This window comes from Protopterus annectens, chromosome 13.part0 (genome assembly GCF_019279795.1).
Source record: "Protopterus annectens isolate FY-2018-M chromosome 13.part0, PAN1.0, whole genome shotgun sequence".
NCBI classification, from domain to species: domain Eukaryota; kingdom Metazoa; phylum Chordata; order Ceratodontiformes; family Protopteridae; genus Protopterus; species Protopterus annectens.
In genome coordinates, this window is record NC_056747.1 from 1,157,440,690 (window position 1) to 1,157,467,375 (window position 26,686).

Here is a 26,686-nt window from a genome sequence, read left to right on the forward strand (position 1 = left end):
ACTCACAGGGGATGGGATGAAGCCTTGCCATATCAGGAGGGGAAAGGACTTGCCCCATCAAAGAAATACTTTTTTAAATATTTCACTGAGATAAACTTTGACTAACTGTTTCATCCATTTGAAACTTCAAGGAACAGACTTTTTATGAAATCTAGGTGAACCATTCATGGAGTCTGAGAGGGCTAATGCATTCCTCATAGAAATCAACGTCCACTGTGCTGACCTGTCAGTGAGCTTGAAAACTATTTCATGCAAAATATCAGCAAGGCAATGAAGGTTGATAAGACTAATGGAACCATGGGAAAACAGACAAGTAGGATGCCAAAAGCCTGCAGAAGTCTGCATCCTGCTGCTGGAGTTAAATCAAAAATGCTGCACAAACACACTTCAAGATACCTTTTGCATCTGAACTAAAAAAAAAAATAAATAAAATAAAGATGTTAGAAGACTCTAAAGACAGGAACAAAAGATGAAAGTATCAAGGCCAAAAGATTAATTTTATAAAGGAGTCCTGACTATCGGTCTTCTGTTGTATAGCACTAAGATGTGGATTTATGTAGCTTGATTAACAGACAGGATTTACATTAGCTTGAAACTGATTATTAAGCTTGCCCTGGATATGGGGTGTCCCCTACAGGAACTGTTATTCGAGTTCCATATACTGTCTGTGTGTGATTCGTTTATTTTACAAGCTCCCATAAGTTACATGGACTTGTATATTTTTCAGTGGACTCTTCATTTTGCATCTGATGCCATATACCACATGATGGATCTGTAAACAGGCTGCTGGCCTTAAACACTGATTCCTGTGTGGTAAAGGTGGATAGCCAGCTTGTGCAAGGACAGATGCACATTCCCAAGTAGGTGAGTCCTCATGCAACAAACAGAACAAGTCCCTTGTTGTCCTTTAGGGATCTGTGAAATGTCCCATCTTGTCTGCCATTAATTTGACCTCTGGTTAACCAAATTTGCAGAGGACTTCAAGCTGAGTGTAATCATCATCTCCTAAAGATCCTTATACCCTTCAAAATAAATCAGTACAACTCAATAACTGGAGCAGAGAAAAAGTGCTTAAATGTAACTCCAAGAAGTGAATTATCATCCCATTCAGAAAACAGCAAATTACTGCAACTTAATTCACTAACACCACCCCATTATGGAGTGAGGCAGTAATTAGACATTTGGGCTCCTGTGTAGATGGTTTCCTTTCCTTTGATCCATGTGGTGACTTTATTCAAGAAATCCTTCTGTATTTTACAATTACTAAAAGGAATTTCTAAGTACAAGGCAGTCATTGTTCCTTTATATTCTTCCCTAGTCAGAACCATTACAGAACATAATACTCCCTTTGTAGCATATATCTCATCTGATACATTAAAAAAATAAATAAACTTGAAAAGCCACAGGAGTCCTTAACAAAAACAATATATGATCTTAAAAAATCTTAGCTATCAAGGCAGCCTGGAACCCTTGGCCCTGTATTTGGTATCCTATAGGCTCCTGAGGGGAGATCCTTGCTTCACTTACCATGCCCTTAGGGATCCAGTTATCTGCAACCTCCTTTTTCTTGTAAAGCCCAATAAAAAAAATTAAGATGCACTGTTATCAGAACAAACTGTATGCTACAACAATAAGTAGATGAACTTTCTCATTAATAAAATACCATAGCAATTAATCTATATCTCATGGTGAGACTGAAATCAGTCAGTTGAAATCAAATTCAAATAGATAAATAAATAAATAGTTAATAGACTCCCTAAATTTGTAACTTTATTTCCATGTTATATACTTTTTCAGTTTTCTTACTCTTCTAATCTCAGTTCAGCCAGTCACCACCTTCCTATTACATATCTGTTGCTTCTTTTCTTACATCTATTCCAATCACTTCTGCAATCTTCATAGCACAGTTTTGAGAACTTTTTCTATGCTTCTGTATCTGTTCTATTCAGACAGCACATGTCACACAGACACATGCACACGTACTGCTATGAATACATATACACATAAATAGGCACACACAAACAAACACACACACACACACACACACACACACACACACACACACACACACACACACACACACACACACACACACACACACACACACACACACAGCCTCACAGGAGCTGTCAGGTAAATGCTCTAGATCTGTGGGTTTATATTTTGCACACCTACATTCCTTCTTGTCTTTTGCACTCATTTTGCTGCAATTTGTTTTACTTTAAGTATGTTTTTTTGAATTATTACTTTTTTGTATGGAGTTTTTATAGGTTCATAGGTTCACAGGTACTTACTAAGCTATTAATCCGTGAGGATCTGAAGAAGCTTAGCCTTACATTCCAATGGTAGTTATTAACCCTTATATGTCATATACAAGTAAGCCAGAGATGGAGGTATTTGCACGATTTCCCTATCCATGAGGGCCAGTGGTGCTAAAGGTAAATTTGTAGTTACTCATCCATTAATTCAAATTACTTTTGGAAAGAGTAAAAGAACTACTTTGTTTTACGTGGAGTGGAAGACTGTTCCAAAGAAACAATATTGTCTGTGACACAATCTATCCCTCCAACAAGTTCCATTAATTTTGCAAAAATAGATTGAAATCTCTTGAGCAGTTATTTATAACAGCATTGGACTTCAAACACATAACAGGATAGGGTCTGTTGAGGTTTTCTATACAAGGAAGAAGTCACCTCCCTGTATCCTATATGATACTGAAGAAGATTTAGATTTAGGCCTAGTTAAATAAGAGGGGACCGGTAATTACCATGTTTGCTGTTTTTAATTATTTATTTACACATGTTTACTGGGAAAGTCTGTCTGTGTCATGAAAAAACTTTTTCAGCAGAGATCTGAAGAGAAATGTCGCACAGTCATATAGTAACATTTCCACAGAGGTAGTTAATAATGCACAATAAGAAGAAGATGTATTGTTTTATTTTACAAGCCAAACAAAACATTGACTGTGATCCATTTACAATTAACATGTTTAAAACATTAGAAGTAAAAATGAATAGAAGACGAGTTTCCTTGCATATAGAAAGAGGTATAGTAAATTATGAGTTTCAATGGAGTAAGCAGATCGTTTAGACGCAGAGTAGAGAATAGATTTAGTTGATAAACCTGAGGGTTATGAGGTAACCAATATTGTGGTGAAATAAAAATAGAAGATACTAAGAGATGGTAAAATATTTAGGAAGTAGATAGTTGGTAGAAGGAACTCAGGCACAAGATATGGGGCTGGGAAAATTAGAATTTTTGGAGTGCTGGTCAGGAAGAAGTGATTGATGGGGTTGTAAGTTCTTGTTTAGGATGACTCGGCAAACATTTACTTTGTATTTCTTGACAACAAATGCATGGATTAGCTATGTTTTCATTACTGAAGGAACGAAGAAGTAACATTTTTAGTTAAGCTAAGCAGAAGACTACAAGGTTTAATTTGTCATCTGCCAGGTAAACTTCCTGATTTATAGATTGTACACTTAGATTGCTTTTTTGTTTGTTTTTTTTTTTCTTGTAGGTTTAAAAAATCCTGGTTAGCATCTGTTTATTTATTTAATAATTTTTATTTACCGGGGTAGACCACTGATGAAATTTAACACAGAATGGATAGGGCAGGTGGAGAAGCAATGGGTATCAGTTTATATGTTGGAGAGGTTAGGAGGTTAAGAAGACAGGTTCTGTTTCGGGAGATGAATATAATGTGCGATCATGGGTGTTAGGTGACATAGCAATGGTAGTCCATCTACCTTTCAGAGGCTGATGGATGAAATATTGAACCTTCACTCCTGAGATGCTACTGTTGCTTACCTGGACAAGAAGGTCATTTATTCAGAGCACTGGAATTCTCATTTACCAAAAGTACTGGCTGTGCCATAAAACACACAGATTTGGCTGAGAATGTTAATATTTTTTCCTTGTACTTAAACTAGTCATTGATAGTAACTATATTTGTTTCCATCCAAGTGTGTGGCAACGGAGTCTGATAATTTCTAGAAGCAATTGTTGTATAACACCCAAGCCTACTGGCACTTGTAAGTGTGTATTTTGTGGCATCTGAGCTACTTTTTCTTTGTTCATTTGGTAGCAATGTGTTGGTGTGTGACTTCTGAGTCAACCTGCAATTATTCTATGCTGGCATTTGAGCTGCCTATTCCAGAGTATTCCATGTTTAATTCTGACTACCTGTTCAGCCCTCATACTGTTATTATATGAAATGTATTCATTGCTCTGTTACTACATTTACTGTTACAGTACCAAACTATAGTTGTATACCCCTCTCAGATCATACTGTCTGCAATTTATACTACCTTTTCAGCCTTCATACTATTGCTACTATGCTGGGCAACATATACTGCTGTCTTATTACTGTAATGTGTGGCGTACTGAACTTACCTACTGTACTGTGTGCTGTACTGAACTTACCTACTGTAATTTGTGCTGTACTGAATGTAGCTACTGTAATGTGTGCTATAAGAAATTAGCTACTATAATACGTGCCATACTGAACTGGGCTACTGTAATGTGTGCTGGACTGAACTTAGCTACTCTAATGTGTGCTGTATTAAATTTAGCTGCAGCAATGTGTGCCCTACAGAACAAAGCTACCGTAATGTGTGCTGTATTGAACTTAGCTACTGCAATGTATGCCATACTGAACATCACTACTGTAATGCTTTCCATACTGAACATAGTTACTGCAATGTATGCTGTACAGAACTTTGCTACTGTAATGTAATAATAATAGGCTGCATTACATAATTTCTTTACTGTAGATTCAAGTGGTTGTTACCTCAGTGTTAACACAGCTTTACCTCACTTAGTATATCTCTATGACAGTACAGTTTATCTAGCTAATATATATTTGCTGCCGTTTAAATGACTTGGTACCATACATCATTCCTGCCCTCCGAACACTGACCCACCTAACAAACAATCATGAAAGCTCAGTCTGCCTTTACCCCTTATGTTGCCAGCTTTGTTATACTAGATATTCTAAGACAGTGTAGGAACCGTGTACTGCTCACCAACAACCAATTATACCTAATCAACATGACGTGACTTGTGAGAGATATAATTACCTATACAAACTGTAAACTGCCCTCTCACCTACTAAAATTGTTAGTCAGCAACAAAAACTCACAAGTACCCCAATAAGATCACATAAGACAAGGTTTTAAAAAAATATTCCCAGACTCCAAGAATCAGGACTAAAGACTCTGCCATAGAACAAGCCATTCACATCGCTCCACCACACTCACATGTCCAACAATAATGTTATGCCTAGCTAGTAATGTAGTAATTGGTGATGCCATCATCAGGCACACTGACCTACTCTGCACTACAAAGACAAAATGTCAGCTGTCTTTGTAGTTCCAGGATCCATGACATTACAAGACCCCTGCAGTCCCTCACACAGAAAATACAGGACTTTGATCTGGTGATGGCTCAAGCAGATGTGAATGACCCGAGGAGCTCAACACAGAAGCACAAGCAGAGAGACATGTTATTGCTGGCTATGCTTGTGCCAAATGCAGATAAGAATCGGGCTCTGAGTGAAATCTTACACTGCTCAAGAATATTGCCCAGATACAAACTGAAGGCAATTGACTTTAACAGTTGGCTAAGTAGCAGATGTCATTCTCAGGGGATCCATACGTGTTATTGAAAAAGATGACCAACAGCCCAAATTGCTTGACTAATGACTACCTACACTTTTCGTTCTATGGATTTTCCATACTGGCCAAAGCACTTGCTACTCTCAAAGTGCCCTTTTAGGAAATATATGCCTTCTGGATGCCCCAAAAATAACTAAAAGGTATCCAGACAACATCAAGGTTGAGTCTTACTGATAAATTGTCAGATCTCGAGGCTCTGCTGCAACTCAAACATATCCATACCCACCCATGTTGTGACAGAGACCTATTTTCAGTTTAAAGACAGTACTCACTGTTTAATGGCTGTCAAGTGCCGATCACACTTTCAGACCTGCTGGAAAGTACAAAGAACAGCAATATGTCTCAGAGACCCAGTTATCTTTAGACATATTGCACACAACCCACACAAAGAAATTACTGAATTTTAAATTACCCTAATCAAGACAAATGTCCAGTTCACAAGTTACCTTCCACATCCCTAGAGAACCAAAAATGATTTCTAAAAGTGCTTACTGAATTATACATAAATAAAAGACCTTAATTAACTGGAACACCTATACCACAAAAGTTGGGTATACTCAAAGCTTCCCAAATTTAATAAATATTAATGTACTTACAATTAACCAGCCCATTAGGTGTCAAAATAGTCTAGATATAATCCTCATCAACATTTATTTTATTATTTTTATTGCTATTTATCCCTTGTTAACTGGGTTAGTTCCAGTAGGCTAGTGAGCTCTTTTCAGTGGTGACCCAAGGTGGCATTTACACTATTATGGGAAATTTGACCAGGGCATTGGGAAACTTCAGCATTGCACATACTTACATGCTCTTATCTAATTACAAATCTGTAATCCTCTCCTTTAGGGAATCCAAAGCCACCACAATGAACATCTCAGAATCTAATCTCTTTAAAATGACAAAACTGTTAAAACTGTAGGACGAGCAGTCTAAGTTAAACTGCAAGATTTCTAGCCCCTATGGAACCTCAGATGTTACTTCTGCCATTCTAATCCCTTCTAATAAGCAGTGTAAACCAGGTGGTTCCAGCCAGAGTCAAATATACTGGGAATGTAAAAATAAACCACCTTAATGGAATGTCTGTGTTAATAAGCACTATAAAAATAAGGCCTATAATAAATTAAAATCTACCCATTCCAAAGACTCTACCAAAAAGACCAGCAAATATCTGGAAGTTAACAAGGAAAATTGAAGTGGAACATGAATTAAGATTAGTATCCAATGCAAAGGATAATCCTGAAGCTTTCTTTCACTACATCAGATCATTAATAATACTCAGCAATTTTTTTGAATAAATTCATGCCCTGAAATCTTTTGCCAATATACTTGCAGATAAATCTAGTGTCAATTTCACACCAGAAGCAGCATTCATCAAAGTTATAAAATTCCCCCCTCTCAAAAGATTATTATGGAATACATCTTAAATGCACCGCTGAATGTTAAAAATACCACTTTAATGGGACCCAATAACATAGCTGTCTGCTTAACGAACACTACCAACCACACTCACTCCGAACTCCTCCTGAAACTGTTCAACTTAAGCATGGGAACAGGTATGTTGTTGAGATATATATTATGCGCTTCTATAAAGGGTTCCCCACCACAGATGTCAGGAATTAAATGAGCACATCAGCCTATCGCACCTAATTTGAAAATCTATGGACCACATTATATTTGATTTATTTTTTTAAGCTCTTATTTAAAAAAGAATGTTGTAGATCAACAATATAGTTTTGATAAATGGAGATCATGCATATATAAGTTAATAAACCTTCTTTGCGAAAATCACTGAAGTTCTAGACAGTAGCCAGACAGTTCACACAGCATACCTGGATCAAGCCAAAGCCTTCAATATTATTCCCCATGCTGGAATTATAAACAAGTTTAAAGGCCTAAAGGCAGACTCTTATCTTGTAAGAAGGATTGTAAACTGTCTGACAAGACAGAACTCACACAGTTAAAGCATCAGGTGCCAGTTGAGAAAGCAAACAGGTAACTACTGGCACTCCTCAGGGCCTCAGTACTGGGACCTTTTCTGTTCAGCATCTACTTCTCAGACTTCCAAACCACTAACCTAAACATATGGCTAACTGAAATTACTAATGACTGCAAGCTTGGTATTGTTCACTCAGCAACCCAAACAGTGTTACTACAGCAAGGGATACACCATACAGATCGATGGCGTGTTAGAAACGGTCTTACATTAAATGTAAAGAAGTACAGCTGCTTAAAGTACAGGCAACATTCCACTCCACACTCGTAACATTGTTGGAAATCTCAGTACACTGGAAGAAAACTTCCTATCCTTTAACCATCACATACTAACAGTCGACAGGAAATCCTTCTGTCTAGCCAGTTAATAACTAAAGACATTTCATCCAGGTCAAAAGAATTTATTTTTCTATACTTTCCCCTCATCAAATCAATTATAGAATATAACGCCCCTTTTATAATAAATCTATCCAAACACATCACACAGCTAGAAAGATCCTAGAGCTTTTTAACAAAAACATCACAAGACTGAAGGCTCTCAACAAACAAGACATGCTTGAAGCTCTCTTCCTATAACCCGTCTTGAGCATATTCCCATGTGGCAACATATTACTAGCACTCTGTGATGTTAAGGACTCAACCTTCCTTGATCTCCTACACTTTCAAAAAACAAAAGGCTCTACAAGCACTTAAACTGAAGGCTTGAAAATCTTCATCTGCAAATAAATAAGATAATGCTGACAGGAAACAGTTATTACTCAGTGCTTCCTCGTCATTACAAGAATAACCTTAAATTTTGTATGAAACATCACAAGAATAACCTTCCATTTTGTATGAACCAGAGTGATATCCTTTGCTTCCTTTAAGGCAAACCTTCACAGATGGAGAGGCACCCATGAATTCATCCTGGGTCTGACTTTTTTGCCATACTGGAGAGGCAAGAGGTATCCTATGAGGGTTGGAATTCCAAGGTGGTTAGGGTCCGTGAATTGACTCTGCCATGTAACATCTGTGAAGCTATGAATATTGTATGAGGTAAGATTCAGTAGAGTATTAGTTCTAATACTTTTACTCTTAAAGTAAACATTCTGACTGATTCCTATAGTTATTGTGCAATATTGTATTTGTTCTACTGGTTACCCTTTTTTTAAACGGCAGCTTCTTCTCTAAATTCAACTAAAAACTCTGCTCAGTTTTTTAAATAAACAAGAACTCTCCATTAGTCCATATTATTGTGAAGAGAAAATGGAGAACATTTCAACTGTGGTAGTAAGAATGCTGTTTGTGTTGCTGCATGCATCTCCTATAATGTTTTTTATTATGGTAAAATGGGCAGCAAACTTCAGCAAAAGATATGAAACCACGTATATGCTACAAAAAAGTTAAGATAATTACAATGCATTATATAAAAATTCCACATTACATGCACACATTAAGACATTTGATTTGTATGTGACAGATAGTGTAAGTGCTTGTGAAAGAGGAGGGGATGTTGAGTTATTGCTTAACAGGAGAAAACTTTTCTGGCACTTTGAGCTGGCAGTTAACATTCTCCTGGCTTGAATAAATTTATTAGCATTAAGCCAGAACTGAAAAATGGAGACTGACGTAACAACATTTTCACTCTCTGTTGTTAATGTCCTCTGGTGTAGTGGCTAAGACATTAACCTTACAAGTAAAAGGTCTGGGATTCATCTCCTGGTATTAACTTGAACTTTACTGCTCTTTTAATTTATGTTAATTTTTCACAGATATATTTTAACGTATTAAGCAATAGGACATGGAGTGCCTGTGAGCTGGAATGAGTGGCGATTGATGTAAACCGAACAGTTTCAGTGGGGGGTTACAGGGGGGCACAAATAATGCTGATTTTTTTTTTTATTTTTTGTGCTCTACTTTTGCATGCTTTGAGGCTGTTGATGAATTTGCAATGTTGAAATTTTCTGATCAACGTTGTGAATTTCAATGTTTGGGACATTAGAGCATTATCAGTAGAACCACATATATTAAAAATATCAATTGTATTTTTGCATTATTTGCTGAACATTTACAGAAGTCAACATTTTCACAGCATTTCAGTAATGAAAACACAGCCTTATTTTCAGTTTAGATTTCTACAAATACCTCTGCATTTACTCGGTTTGCATATAGCTATAAAATCCAGAAATCAAGTTCTGAAGGAGAATACATGCATACTCTACTTTCTTTCTCTGAAATCCTAATGAGAAATGCAAGACATTTATTTCATAAATCCAGACTGCCATATGTTTGTATTCCCCATTATGTGGATACAATGTGTGATTGTCATCTCTGTTAATGGTACTGAACTAACTTAAAAATAATCGAATGCAATAAGCACATATTTTAATATGCTGCAGTTGTTTCTCTAGCTAAACGAAAACAAGAGAGTACAAAAAAACAAATTAAAAAAACTTATCAATTACTCTCAAAAAAAGATAGGAATGCTGCCAATAGCTATAAATTTAGAAGCATTTGATGGGTTTTTTTTCATGGGGATTTCATTGACAACTCTCTGAGAACATCTTGCATGAAATATTGCCACCTATGAGTTGTTGAGATAGTAACGGCCAAAATATTGCTTTTCATATGCATTCCATGCATGAACAGTATTTCAGGCATCTTGTACAATGATGTTATTCAGCCCTGTCATAAAAAATGCTGACTAACACTAAATTCAGAATGACAAATGGCACCAACACTATTAAGCTGAAAAATGTTGCCCTTAATGTCTAAATACAGTAGATGTTAGTGAAGCCCAACTTCTATAGCAAAGCTATACTGCTGTGCCAGAAAAATCAAGGAGTTAAAGCTAGTTTGTCAACGTTTATTAATGGCGACTTGGGTTCACTTAGTGATTGTAAGTGTCAGTTTGGGGGTGAAGAGAAAACAAGCATCACTAGTTCTTATCTTTTGAGAGAGCAGCAGAGTTTTTGTGGTGCCTTATAGTAACCTGCGGGCAGATACCAGTGGAAAGGAGGAAAGAATATATGCAGTAGGCAGACAGTATACAGAGGGGGGCTATACTGCACGTATAGAAGTGTTTACTGGCCACACTGACATCATGAATCTCGTGTGCCATGAGATAATGCAGGTAGAGCCTAATATCGAACATTAGCATTTAAGACCTCAGTACTTCATCCACTCCAATCCCTTTCTTTCTGACATCCTTCCTATGCTCCTCTGGTCACCACATACACAAAACCAGGCAAGGACATATATGAAACTGAGACACTACATGCAGCTACACACCACTGACAGTCTTATGTCACAGAGCTCCTCATCACCTCCAACCTGCAGATACTACTGCATGCAAAAATATTACTAGTTGAGGTAATCAAAAAAAGATGGTGTTTCTCCCTAAAAAGCAGGATGGTACAACTTCATATCTGTTTTTTAATGCTGAAAGCATGGAACTAGCTACTTATTAAATCATACTCAAGCACTGAAATGGTACCAAACATGCTCTGACTTCTTGCAAGTTAAAGTCGATGTTCCTCAAAGCTCAGTACTTGAACTTACAATATTCTCAATTTTTGTTAATTATATGCGCACAAAAATATTAAACTTCACATTAATTCATCATGCTGACAACTCCATCATAATCTCCTCAGGACATTCCTTTAGCCAGATTTAGCACACTATGCAACAAACTTTCAATATTATAGAACAATAGCTCAGTGATTTCTCCTACATCCTGACAAAACAAATCTACTGCTGTGTAATTCTGGCAAAATCTCAATCACAGCAAAGAACAAGATCTTAATAGAACAGGTGCCACAAGCCAAACTTTTAGGAGTTATCATAGATCACAATCTTATTTCTGACAGGCACACGGATTATGTGACTGCAGCTTCTAAAAAAAATAACTAAAAAAAAAAATCACAGAGCAAACACTTTTATTACCCACTCTCTTGTATTCTTCTTCCTTAATTACCAACATATGCAAATCTCACCTCCACAAATCTATAACAAAGTTGCCAAATTTGCATCCAATACACCAAATAAAACACAATGCTGCATAGCTCTCCAAAAAGTACACTGGTTGGAGCATCCCAATCAACTCACTCTGAATCAACTGAAGTTTGCACACAAAATTCAACACTAATTAAACAAATGCCCATCACTATGCATGCCATTTGAAAAATATGTCCCAGCCAGATACTTGTGTACACAAACTCAAAATCACCTCCAAGCAGCTAAATCCAATAGCTGTCAAGGTGACTCATTATTCTGTGTCCACAAATCCAAACTATGGAACTTTACCCTACTGGACAACAGACATGAGACAAATCAGCACATATTGATAGAGAAGCTAAATATATGCCTTACCAAAGACCGGTTGTGTTCTTGTACTGAACAGTCAAACATCCTAACTGTAAATCTACAAGTTTCTTCAATGCATCTGTCTCTTACATAGGCTAACATTCTTCCTAGTCTCACTTCCTTTCCCTTGTATCTTATCCCTTTATGAGACTTTTGACATTGTGCTACATATCTGTATTTTGATTGTCAAATTATTGAGAATTCACTGTGAGATATATTGTAATCTCACTTTGGAGCTTTTTTTCTCCCAGACCACAGATAAAATTGGGCTTCTGCTCTATCAGTCTATCATTGTTAACAAATATAAAATAAATAAAATAAATGGAAAACCAAAAGGGTATAGTATATGCACAGTCTGTTATTACAGTATATTATTATATTATATTATATTATTTATTTATGGAATGGTACTTGTACGTTATTTTGTTTGACAAGTTTTGCTTTTAGCAAGTTCCTGTTTATTAATATTTGTTATGGTTTTTCTGTTGTCTATAAACTATTCATCTTTTATTTTATTAGTAGGGACTTAGTCTATTTAACTAATTTATTAATTAAGGCATGAATTTTTTTGGTGGTTCTTTGTATATAAAGGGGGTTGCTTTGGGACGGTAGATTCATATCTGAAGAAGTCTCTTTTAAAGATGAAAACTTGATGGGCTGGATTCAATAAAGCCTACACTAAGTGTACACTGTTCTGAAGAATAGACAACACAGACATAACACACACTTTCTTCCTCCTAATTTTAGTTGTCCTACTGATATTTTGCTACTTTAAATATCGACAGGGATTCATAAAGGTTACCACAAAGTATAGACTACATGTACACTTAGCGTAATCTTTCTGAGTGACTAGAAAACAAAAAAAAAATGAGATGAGAATTTTATTGAATACATATCATGTACACTTAGTGTAGGCTTTATTGAATTCTGGGGATGATTCGTTAATGCGTTAATGTTTTGTATATTATTGATGTGCAAGTATAATATCAAAGTTCTTAATATAATCCTACTTACACTATCTTTGTAGGGCATTACACTCATTTTTTACACCATACACTAAGAACATATTCATGTGACATGTGGAGTAAAATGCAATATTATTAAATGCAGTATACTCATCTCCTAGTCCTACAGAAACGTCATATAAGGCATAGCTACCTTTTGCAAATCAGTGTTGATGCTGTTTAGGAATGAACTTTATTACAACAAGTATTCCTTAAGAGAATACATTTTATGCAGTAGATGATGCCTCCAGGTCTTGCAAGCTTCTGTTTAAATTCACGCAGGGCATTACTGCCTCACAGCCATTACTTAAGTAAACTACAACTGGCTGTGAGCTGAAGGTCATGGGGTCATGCAGCCTGCATGTGGTAGTCCTTTTACTGATACTTCTTTTAAGTTGTACCATGAAAGGTTATAATGCCATACCACTTTTATTTCTCTATTACTGAGATAAATGCAGTTGTATATATATATTTGTGATATATAGGCAAGAATTTCACCCAGGCAAGAAGCCAAAGACAGGTATCCACTGAAGCAACATGGATATATTTATATGCAAGAATTCCTACACTCAAAGGCAAAACATACAAGTAATGGGGCAGATGAACAAAAAGTATTATGGTAAAAATGAAAGCAATCAAACATTAACAGCGCTGGCTGACATCTAATTTCCATCAGTAAATATCTCTGTTTTTATATTTGGAGTAATTCTTACTTGCAACCGACCAATGCTAAAATACCTGCATGGCACAAATGCACTGTTGCTGCTTGGTGAGTAGGAAAAGAAGCTTACAGCATCTAAGACACTCCCATCGGGCTGTAGCACTATGGACAGCACCCCAAAGCCGCCTCCTCATTGTCCGATAAACGTTCAGTCTTCTGCTTCATGGGGGTGGGGGGGACTCTGATGCCCTGCTCTCTCGTGTTTCTGTTTTCTTTGCAGGTGGTCTAACACCTACATCATGCCCATAAACAAAACAAATTAGTTTAGACTTACAAAGATATTTTTGAGGACTACAAATTAGTTTAGACTTCCAAAGACATTTTTTGAGGACTACATTTTCTTTTTTTTTTAGGGGGGGTAGTTTTGCCAATCTTCAAGAATGTCATGATTTCTGGGTTACACCTCTGTTCCATTTATTTTTCAGTTGCTCTGTCTAAGACAAAAATTGACAAGTCTAAATGTATACGCCACCAATTAAATGGACAGTGAAACTGTGAGGGAAGGAATTATGCTATTTTGCATTAAGATTAGATGTGTTTCGATCTAAGTGGCCACAAGTGGGTTATACGCTCTGCAGAAACCTAGAAACAGTCTCTGGGGCCCATTTCTGCTGCCACCATTGTTTGTGTTAATTAACAAGGGATGACCACTTTTTCCTTCCAGGGTGACTGTCCAGGACTGACAGCCTGCTTTCAAAACTTAGTTCCCAGGGCAGTGACAATAATATCACACTCTTGCTCACAGACTATTTAGAGAGCATTAATTAATGAACGTCAGAAGCAATGAGGCAAGCACTAATATTGAAGCAATCTTAATTAATAGCAAGAAAAGCAAGGTCAAACACAACTGTCAAGGAAAAATATTTAATGTCTTTGCTATAGCTGCTTTAATTCAAAATAGCTGAACGCAGACAATCATCTCCAGACAAAATGACATAAAGCACTGTCATCTATAATCAGTGTTCTACATTTCAGCTCAAAATTATCACAGCAACCCCATTTCACAGGGGGAGAGGAAATGGCAGCAGCAGCAGGGGCCAGGCCCCTTTCTGAAGCACAGAAATGGGCACACTGCTGGAAGTAAGACAAGGCAAGCTTCTGAAACAGGCAATACTGCTGCGAAGCAAGGCACTGACAGCTCTGAAGACTAACGTCGCCATTTATTCACAGGGAGAAAGCAGCTTTCTCCCATACTGTGCTGCATTTGCTGCCAGTTAACAGTGATGATCTAATGTCACCACAGTGTAACACACCTCTTTATCCATGAAAAAAAAATCTGCATAATGAGTACTAATAATACAAGATAGCACACAGTGTAGGATGACAGCTAATGATACACAATGTACAGGTATGGACTTAAAATGCAGTACATTCATACTCTGTGCCTCTGCAAATCTGTCTGCTTCACACTTGTTTCCGAAATAATGATGACTAAAAACTGGTATGTAGTACAACGGGGATGCTTAGACTAAGAACCGCTAACAAGACATACCAAATAATCTTGGATTTGATTTTGTTTCAAGTTGCATACTGTGCAACTCACCTAAAAAGGCAACAGCTTCTACACTTCACTGAAGATAAGCATGTGTGTCTTCTGAGTTGTAACTAATTAATATGTGGAATGCAAGCAGACATCACAACTTATAACAGCCTAACATTTGTCGTTATTCTGTCTGCAGTCTTTTCAGAACTTCTAGATGTTATGTGTACTTTTGAGTCATTTCAACATGATAACACTAGTATCCAAGTTATTTCTGGTCATCGAAAATCTGTCAGTGAAGTCTCCTTAATGCCACACACACCTCTCAACGTCTTAGTGCAATAAATCTGGACAGAGCCTAAAATAATTGGAAAAAGACCCAAAAATAGGGACAGATTTTTAATATTGCTCTTATGAATGTAAATTGTTGCTAGAATAACATAATTTGTGTTAGCATGCATTTTCTGAAAGATACGATGCCTGAAACTCAAATATATGTCATTATTTAATGACTTACATTTTCACTAATTGGCCAGAAAATCACCAATTTTATGAGGAAGAGACCAAAAATAAGAGTCAAAAATCTGGACAGTTGAGAGGTATGATGCCAGAACATAACATTATTTTTCACAATGAAAGAAAAACAAAATGGGATTCATTTTTTGTGGACACAGGATAAAGGCACTACAAATACATGTCTGTGAATCAACTACAATTGTTTTACCCAGATATTATGAACCAAATAAATATTACTCTCTAAGCTTGTTAGCTTAGTAATTAAAACATGACAACTTACCAAGTGATCACCACCGGTCTTTCTTATTCCGACCATCCGTACAGCATCAGGGGGGATAGGCTGGTTAAGAAACGCAGGGTCCATCAGAGTTCCTGGGCTTGGAGGAGGTGTCTCGTAGCTTTTAGATGCCACTGAGTCGTGTGTTTCCAGAAGAGACTAAATAAAATGCCAGATGTACATCAGAACAGAGAAAACCACTCAGCTCAGTCAGCAAATAATGAATCAGCACTTTCTGCTATTGCTAACATTTGGCTTCAAGTAGGGTTCTGCTTTGCCACTACTGATGCAATAAATGCAGAGTAAGTGAAGTGTTATAAGCTTAAATAAGCAAAATTAAATTACTAAAGTACTTTAAAATGAAATAAAAAGTACATCAAAGCTGCTCATTTAGGACTCTTTAAAGATTACCACTGGAAATTACATTGCACTTTCTAAATACCCCACATTAGCCTGTTTCTGAATACTGTCTGATTTGTTCATTAGTTTGTGAAAATGGTGATGCCACAACACAATTCCCTCACCATTGATCAGTTCTTTTTCTGAATCCTGCTACCGAATTTACTGGGCTTTCTCTTATAGAGCCAGTGCTTGAATGCATTTTATAAAACACATCTGCCATCCAGACTTGAAGGTAGATGCTATAAATGGTATAGCCACACTTCTTTGTGCTTGGCTTCTGTGAGAATTGTTTTATAACAGTTTGTTAGACTATAATGACTTGCATCTTCTGAGTTGGTGGTACACTCATGCTTTTTTCCTCACTTTTCCCCACTAACATGTGACCATGGAATTGATACATGTAAGTCAAAGCAGAGTTAGGACCAAGTCCCACACATAGGGGTGGGAGGGGATTGAAAACATTTTTTTTTCTCTTTTTATATGTTTGAAGTTACAATCTGCATGGTGAAAAGGGGATGAGGAGTGACTCATTCTTAGATGTATCAGCGGAATGTAAGGGAACACTATAAATAAGCCAAGGTAGTATTATTCATCAGACAGATTAAGCTACAATCAAGAGTTTTAGCTGAAACTAAAGCAACAATTTCTGTCATCCTGCAGACTCAGGCATTGAAAGACTTTGAGAACCAGCATGAGCATACCTCAGTTCATGGGATACAAATTATTTATTTATTTAACATTTATTTACCGGGAAAGTCTGACTTGGAACAAGCCAATTTTCAGGGGAGGCCCAGGGATAAACACTTCAACTATACCTCCAGAGTGCAAAAATGTCTCTTTTAACATGATCTTTGAGCTACATACGACTTCAGGTAGGCACATCTGTTTAGCAGAATGATCTTGTGAATTTTGTATACTGTGTCATAAGCACTGGAGAAATAAAAATATTTCTACAAACACTAATGGATATAAAAGTTTTCTCCCCATCAAGCTATTCAGTTTTTTATATGGAGTTTACCTGAAAATGTGGTCCTTGCAGAATTCGTGATAGTTCAGCTGCCGAGCTGTTAGCATGTGCAATGGGAGAGATGTCTTCCAAAATCTCACGCACTAGTTCCAAGTTGTTGTCACTCACAGCTTCAAGCCTGGTCTCCTCCAACCGCTCATGGGCCTGCAATATATACCATTTAGGACAATAAACAACAGATAGATCATCTTATCAGATAAACTACAATGAGGCCTTCTCCAATGAATGACTGTTGAATTTAATAACCCAGAACATCTCATCTCATTACTAAAAATGAATAAGTATAAAAGCATATGTATTGCAGCATTATATATGACACCAGGAGTTAATAACAGTACCTGTCAGAAAAATATGTATTAATGTGTGTGCTTAATGCTGATTAGAAACTAAATAAGTTAACACGTTTTTCATTCTATTTTATATGCACTATTTTATATACAGTTGAGTTTCATATGAGACTAAAAGATGCTTTTTGAAACGGCAGTGTGCTTTCTGAAACTTGCAAGATGCCCTCTGACCTAGTAATTGCTAGCACAGCAATATTCATGTTTATGCCTTTTGGAAATGTACTTGAGAAGCAGGTGATTATCTGCTAGGTCAGGAAGTAAAGAATGAACAATGCTATATTCTGTAATGTAATGATTTTAAACAATCAGCTCTGTTCGAAGTATGAGAACACGCACAGCTGCAGAAGTTAGAGATAACATAAACAAAGGACTGTTGGAGAAATGAACTGCAATCTATACTAGCTTTGTGCTCGAATTAGCCATAATACCTTGAATGGTAACATTGCATTTATCTAACTGGTGGTAGCCAAGGCCACGGTGTTTTTCTTAGGAAGTTTCCCACAAAAATTGATAAATCAGCAGAATATTGTAAAAACTATTATTACTAAATGATGATGACAAAACTTGTGATTCACTACGTCAGCTTGGTAGGCAATGTCTTATTAGAAAATGTATAAAAATGCTTGCATTTCCTGATTCTAGTTAAACAAACTCTGTATTAGCACGTTTTTGTCTCCTTGCTGCAAGATTAAAGTACCTTAACCTGAACCTACCGTGTATTGATCATTTTTAAAGTATATTTTCTCCTTTGACAGTTTTACAACTTGTTAGACAACTTAAAACAGACGCGAAATGTCAGCTAAAAAAGCAGCGACAATTGGAAGTCGCTCATGCACACAGGCGGCTTGAGGAAGCAAACCGCAGGGAACAAAAGATTAAAAATTCAAAAGCAATGTTCTTAGATAAAGAAGACAACAACTTGGTAATAGCAACGGCCCCTCCGCCCCCTCCGCTTCCTTTACAGAATATGAAGCGAGTGGACAAGCTGATCCATCTCTGCTATACCCAGCTGTTCCTGCAAAATCAAAACTGTTCGTCAGAGATCCTATCGAGACCAGGTCTTGAACACGCAACTTAAGAGGGGATATTGAATTATATGAAATGAATAAAAATTCACAAGCTATGAGTGAAGAACAGATATGTCCACTCATATCCGCAGGCAGGACAGGACCCAACTCTTCTAGTATATAGACCGTGGACACCGGAAGACATCCGGAAAGCCACAGAGGGTATTCCCCATCCAAAAGTTAATTTTAGAAAATTCTTAGAAGACTTACAGGGCATGAGGTTAAGTTACCATTTGAATGGAGAGGAAGTAGAGAAAGTAGTTAGACAAATCGTAGGTCCAGATTGGCACATGATCAGTGGCAACTGGAATCCCCGTGATGCACAGCTTAGATCACTCCCACATAGTAACGCAGAACTGGACAATAGAGTGAAAGGTCTGACAGACCGAATCTCTGAGAAATGGAAGCCTAGGGCTGATTGGACTTGCATTAATCAATGCATACAACAAGGAGAAACTGTTGATAGATATTATGCCAGATTATTAGAATGTTTTAATAACCATTGTGGAATGCAGGTACCTGAAGACCAAACACATGATTCCCCATATGAGCAACAGTTAAAGAATGCATTTTTAAAAGGCAGTATTGCACCCATTAGCAGCTTTATTACAAAGCCCATGGTAGATCATCGTACAAGTAGATTACAGTCATTACTTGAATATGCAAGACATGCCGAAAGGCATTTTAATAGCAAAAAGAAAAAAGAAAACTCAAGTATTTGCAGTAGAAGACGGATCAGAAGTCTTTGTAGTACAAACTGGGAAGAAGGGTAAGAAAAATACCCAGGGAAACAAACAATCTGATAAATGATCAGAAGACTTTGAAGAGAGAAAGAAAAGGGGTGAATGTTTTAAATGCGGGAAAAAGGGACATTTAGCGAGGGATTGCAGGCAAAATAAAAAGGTAACCACAGAAGACAAGGAGGGTGAGGAATGACTATATGATAGTCAAGAATCACTGGGTAGGAATAAACAAGAAAAGACAAGCGCAAACGTGATAGAAGGGGTAGAGGATGTGACAGAAGAAATAGAGGATGTACATGAATTCACAGATAATGAAGAAAATGAAATTTTGGACTTAGCATTATTGAGCCTAGAGCTCTACCTAGCAGACACAAAACCGGAAGTTACACTTCTGGTAGAGGGGAGGGAAGTTAAATTCCTGTGTGACTCAGGGGCTTCACGGACCCTGATACATCCTTCCAAACTACCAGAAAATTCAGAATCAATTGACTACATATTAGTGAAAGCAGCTAATGGACAGCTGTATCGGGAGCCACTCTCCCACAACATAGCGATAACCGACCCAGTTTCAGGGATGACCCAGAAAAGCAAAACTGTTGTTTCTGCAAAATGCCCAGTGAATCTCTTAGGCAGAGACCTAATGCAGATATTTGGCATAGCCGTAGTTCCGACTATGCAGGGTATGGAAGCACAGCGACAAATGGATACTTTTGTAGTGCAACCAGAGGGTGAAACATTTTATTGGTACAGCCAGGACTTAGTTACGACTGGTCCAGGGGCAGTAACCAAAGAACTGATGAACATAGTCATCAGTAAATCCCCGTCCCTTGACACTGATAAACAGCATTTGTTACATTGCACTCTATATTACTGTAACAGACCAGGACCTGATAAAGAATATGAGCAAGAACTGTTTAGAAATCATGCTAACAAATTAGTATTAAGAAATTTGTACTGGGACACAGAAGGAAACAGTGTAGTAAGCTGTTCATTGCCCCAGGAATTCCTAGCACTTTAAAATCTAATCGATTACCACATGTAAGTTTAACTAAAGATAGAAATTTGAAGTGGGCAGATCTAGGAGAAAAAGTCACAAGGTGGGAAAAGCAGACAGAGTTAGAACTTTCCGAACAGGGAGTACAAAAGCAGAAATTAAATTGGATAACGCAGACCCACCCAGCTGTACACTCACAGGCAAGTGAGGATAGCTGAGTAGCACTCTTACTAGTGGAAGAGGAAAAAGCCTTCTGAGACATACCAGAGACTCTCTGGTCAACAGGGAAATCAGATGTAGGACTTATTCGTACAGCAGGACCAGTTACTATCATGCCAAAATCAGCATTTAGACCTCAAAAGAGACAGTATCCCTTAAGAAAGGATGCAGAAATAGGAATCAAACCTATAATAGCAGCCTTACTTAAGGAAGGAGTCTTGATAGAATCTCCTGATTCACCATGTAATACACCCTTATTTCCTGTTAGGAAAGCAAACGGAGAATGGCGTATGGTCCAAGATTTACAAGCTGTAAATGATGCAGTTATACCCAGGGCACCTACGGTGCCAGATCCACACACTTTATTGAATGATTTGAAACCTCAACAAAAGTATTTTTCTGTGGTAGATATTAGCAATGCATTTTTCTCAATACCGATACACCCTGACAGCCAACATTGGTTTGCATTTACATTTCAGGGGAAACGGTATACATATACGAGACTACCACAGGGATATTGTGAAAGTCCAACAATATTCGCACAAGAAATGGCAAGTAACCTGGCGGGATTTATCCCACCGAAAGGCAGTCAGATTTTTCTTTATGTAGACGACATTCTGCTGGCAGCCCCCACCCAGCAAGAATGCAGAGAGGATACCATAGCATTATTACAATTTTTAGCCACTCAAGGACACAAGGTAAACAAAAACAAACTGCAACTTTGGAAGAAATGGGTCAAATGCCTGGGGTATGTAATATCCAAAGAAGGCAGAATATTAGATGAAGACAGAAAAACAGCAATATTGCAAGCACCTAAACCAACTACCAAGAAGGAAATGATGTCCTTCCTGGGTACTACTAACTTTTGTCAGAGTTGGGTTCCAAACTATGCCTTAGAATCTGCTCTGCTGACTAACTTGATATTCAAAAAGCCGATGGCAGCACAAGATTTATTACAGTGGACACCAGAAGCAGAATCAGCTTTCTGCAAACTGAAACAACTGATAACTTCTTCCTTAGTTTTAGGATTACCAAACTATCATAAACGATTTTTCCAAACTGTAGATTGTAAACAAGGTTATATGACACCTTGCCCCACTGTGTACAAGCAGTAGTTGCAGCTGCAATGGCAGTGCAGGCTTCAGCCTCAGTAGTATTGTTCCACCCTCTCACATTGAGAGCGCCTCATGCAGTCGTGATTATTTTACTGCAAGAAAAAGTAGCATATCTTTCTCCTGCTAGACATCTTTCCTGTATGACTATACTGTTGAGCCAACCTCATATGACAATTGAACGATGCACAACTTTGAATCCATCAACCTTGCTCCCAACCCCTGCAGATGGCAAACCACACTGCTGCCTGCAAGAGATTGAGCAAAAGACACTACCTAGAAAAGATCTCACAGATGTTCCCTTGGATGATGCCGAGGTGACATACTATGTGGACGACTCGTGCAGGAGGGGTCCTTCAGGACAGAATCTAGTGGGGTATGCAGTAGTTTCTGATACCGAGATTTTAGAAGCAAAGTCTTTACCACACAACTTATCTGCACAAGCAGCAGAATTGATTGCCTTGACAAGGGCATGTACCTTAGCAAAAGGTAAGAGAGTGAACATTTTTACTGACAGCCAGTATGCTTTTTCTACTGTACATGTTTTTGCGCAGCAGTGGAAAAATAGAGGAATGATAACATCTACTGGTAAACCAATTAACCATGCACAATTTATTTTAGACTTGTTAGACTCTATTCAGTTACCTCAGAAAGTAGCTATTTGCAAATGCGTAGCTCATACCAAGCAACAGGATAGAATTTCAAAAGGTAATGCGAGGGCTGATACAGCTGCAAAACAAGCAGCCTCAGCTTCAGAAGTTTTTCTTTTGAGTGAGGAATTACAACCATCTGAAATTTTAGACTTAGAAATGTTAAAAACAATGCAGACACTTACTACAAATGTAGAAAAACAAAAGTGGATAAAACGAGGAGCAATCCTTGAGAAGGGACTGTACATCTCCAAAGAAAAGAAACCGATTTTACCATCTAACCTGTTTAGATATGCAGCTTTGTTGAGCCATAGGCAGTGCCATGTCTCAACAGGGGGGATGGTACAGTTAGTGAATCGAGTGTTTACGACGTATGGATTTACAAACTACACAAAAAATTTTTGTGCAGCATGCCATGTTTCTAACAAGCATCATGCACAAGGGGCATTAAAACTTAAGCAAGAGAGTTCCCCTACACCACCGTATCCGTTCCATACTATTTGTATGGATTTTATAGAGCTGAACAAATGCGAAAATAAGAAGTACTGCCTTGTCATTATAGATATGTTTTCCAAATGGGTGGAAGTTTTTCCAACTAAAAATCCAGATGCAGCTACTGTTGCAAAAGTCCTCGTTAAAGAAATGATTCCTAGATTTGGCATACCGGAGAAGATTTATAGTGACAATGGCACACATTTTGTAAATCAAACTATACAACAACTTTTCTCTGAAAAATCATTGCGCATACCACCCCCAATCTGCAGGATTAGTAGAGAGGCATAATGGGGGTTTTAAAGAACAAGCTTAGGAAGTTGATGTCAGATACACAAAAGAATTGGGTGTACTGCCTGCCCCTGGCACTGTTGAGCTTGAGAACTGTTCTGAATGCGAAAGGATTGACCCTTTTTGAGATAATATTTGGGAGGGCATACTATACCCCCCTCAGTGGAAATCTCTCATGCCCACGGACCAGGAAGCAGACTGTACACTAGCAAGATATATGGGATGTATGCTGAACTCTAAACATCTTTTGCAGTCTTCTGTTTCAGGTAAAGAGCCAAATCAACCATTGGAAGCGACAGTAACCCCAGGCGACTGGGTCTGGGTGAAGATTCTCAAGCGGAAGAACTGGACCTCACCAAAGTGGGAGGGACCTTACCAGGTCCTCTTGTCGACACCCACAGCAATCAAGATCAGTGAGAAATCCTCTTGGATCCATTTGACACACTGTAAACTTTGCAAAAGCTTTGAGCTAGATAAAAATCTTGCTGTTTCACAGAAAGACTAAACATGACAGAATCTAGAGCAAACAGGAATGCAGAACAACCCCAGAAGTATTGCATGGTTATCCTGTTAATTGTATTGACAACAATAATCTTTTTGCTGTGGCCCATCCTTTTTTCAGCCACACCAGCTGAACTGAATAAACATGATGAGCCGACCATAGACTGGCACCTGAACTTTAACACTTATCAGGCAATTACACGTGTGTATGCTGAGACTTTTAATGTTTCGAATTGCTGGATTTGCACAGCCATACCAACAGCATATGGGGGTTATTAATGACTGCAGTCCCCTTAGGGGTCAATGAGACCTTGGAAAATTTGGTTTATGAGACTGTAGCTATCAAAGCACATGATAGGGTAGCACTGTATTTGCCTGCGACACAAAAGGGAATTGTATGTTTTTATAAGAATGACACAATTCAAGTGGGTTGGAGCAGGTGCAATGTGACTGTACATTACAAATGTTATACCAAAGCAAACAGAATGGATACAGTTTGTAATTTGAATTATGACTCATTTCTTGAGTCCATGCATAAGACTATTGATGAAGTGCAACGTAATCCTGTACTTTTTAAGCAACTGTCTGTAATAGATAGGAAAATGTTTCATGCAGGGCAGCCATTAAATAGCAAAGTAACGACTAAGGTAGAGGATTGTTATTTTGTGTGTGGTAAGAAAGCATATACATGGTTACCTGAGAACTGGTCCGGCAGTTGTTTTTTGGGGTACCTGGTTCCGGCCATATGACACACTGCAGTTTTGCCTCAGGGAAATATTCGAAATACCCGAGATGTAGCCAAGAAAACTGTCAGGAAGCCTGAGAATCCAGTGGGACGGATCGAGGCGGGCTGGAAAGACCATCATACCGTGGATACCAAGCTGACGCACATGGACTTGAGTGATGCTGCCATATCGTGGGCGGGCATATTACCAGCATATGGAGCGGCAAAATCAATTTGGGAACTGTGAAAACTGTCTAAACTTCTCGAAGTAATGAGTAATGCAACTTTTTCTGCTCTTGAATTGATAACTGATGAACTGAATGCTATGAAAACTGTAGTGCTCCAGAACCGTATGGCTCTTGACTTCACCCTAGCGGCGAGAGGTGGTACGTGCGCTTTAATCAAAGAAGAGTGTTGTGCGTATATACCTGATTATCAACATGAGATAAACGACCACCTTGAGGTGATACAGCAAGTGTCAACCATGACCAAACCAGGCCCAAACCCTCTGACGGACTTTTTCCAGAATTTGTTTGGGGGGTGGGGTTCCATCCTAATGAACATCCTGATTGCCATTTGTGTGGGATTACTCCTATTAGGAGCATGCATTTGTTGTGGTATTCCCTGCATGAAAAAGTTAATCAAAGAATTTATAGATATATCAGTTTCTGAGACTTTGTATCAAAGTACTGAAATTGAAGAATTGTTAAAATGTGAAGCACTTTCATAAGTTTAAACTGAATGACTCTCTTAACTGCAAATCCTGAATGGAAGAGGTAAGGAGAAGAAGCAAACTGTTTATTCTTTTGAAAATAGAATTAAAAAGTATTAACAGGGGGGAAATGTCAGAAAAATATGTATTAATGTGTGTGCTTAATGCTGATTAGAAACTAAATAAGTTAACATGTTTTTCATTCTATTTTATATGCACTATTTTATATACAGTTGAGTTTCATATGAGACTAAAAGATACTTTTTGAAACTGCAGTGTTCTTTCTGAAACTTGCAAAATGCCCTCTGACCTAGTAATTGCTAGCACAGCAATATTCATGTTTATGCCTTTTGGAAATGTACTTGAGAAGCAGGTGATTATCTGCTAGGTCAGGAAGAAATGAATGAACAATGCTATATTCTGTAATGTAATGATTTTAAACAATCAGCTCTGTTCGAAGTATGAGAACATGCACAGCTGCAGAAGTTAGAGATAACATAGACAAAGGACTGTTAGAGAAATGAACTGCAATCTATACTTGCTTTGTGCTCTAATTAGCCATAGTACCTTGAATGGTAACATTGCATATATCTAACCGGTGGTAGCCAAGGCCACATTGTTTTTCTTAGGAAGTTTCCCACAAAAATTGATAGTACCAGCAGAATATTGTAAAAACAATCACTATGAAATGATGATGACAAAACTTGTGATTCACTACGTCAGCTTGGTAGGCAATGTCTTATTAGAAAATGTATAAAAATGCTTGCATTTCCTGATTCTAGTTAGACAAACTCTGTATTAGCACGTTTTTGTCTCCTTGCTGCAAGACTAAGTGCCTTAACCTGAACCTACCATGTATTTATCATTTTTAAAGTATATTTTTTCCTTTGACAGTACCGATGAAGATATCTTGTGCTGGATATCTTGTAACAAACACCTTGAAACCGTAATACTTGGTGATCTTAAAACAGACTGACCGCGAACCAATACAAACACCCCCAAATGAACACTAAATCTCTACAACTTTACCCAACTTATCAATACAAAAGTCAATAAAACTATAAATAGACAGCCCATACTTGACTGGATGCTTACCTCCAATCCAATCAATATATGATTCTTTGGAAGCTTACCCGATACAATAATTGACCATCTTCCCACATTTGTATTAAGACAACTAAATAATAATAACAAAATGAAGTTACCTACAAACATGTACACAGTGTCAGAAAATTCAACAAAGACAATTTCGGCAATAGCCTCTGATACTGTAACTCGTCATCTCTAAAGAATCTACCTCTTGACAAAGCAATAATTAATTTTAACACAGCATTTCTTAATATACTGAATTCACCATGCATCACTTCATACAAAAAGAGTTAAATCAAAACCA

The 26,686-nt window shown here is 37.6% G+C and overlaps 1 protein-coding gene across 2 annotated transcripts in view; it reads right to left on the minus strand.

Annotated features, from left to right (window-relative positions):
* MPP2 (MAGUK p55 scaffold protein 2) overlaps positions 1-26,686 on the minus strand; it is a 1,397,885-nt gene that overhangs the window by 748,032 nt on the left and 623,167 nt on the right. For both annotated transcript variants that reach the window (XM_044055155.1, XM_044055154.1), the window contains 2 exons: positions 17,433-17,585; positions 16,016-16,171 (listed from right to left, as the gene is read on the minus strand). In XM_044055155.1, coding sequence (XP_043911090.1) covers positions 16,016-16,171; positions 17,433-17,585 — 309 coding nt within the window. The remainder of the gene's footprint in view (positions 1-16,015; positions 16,172-17,432; positions 17,586-26,686) is intronic.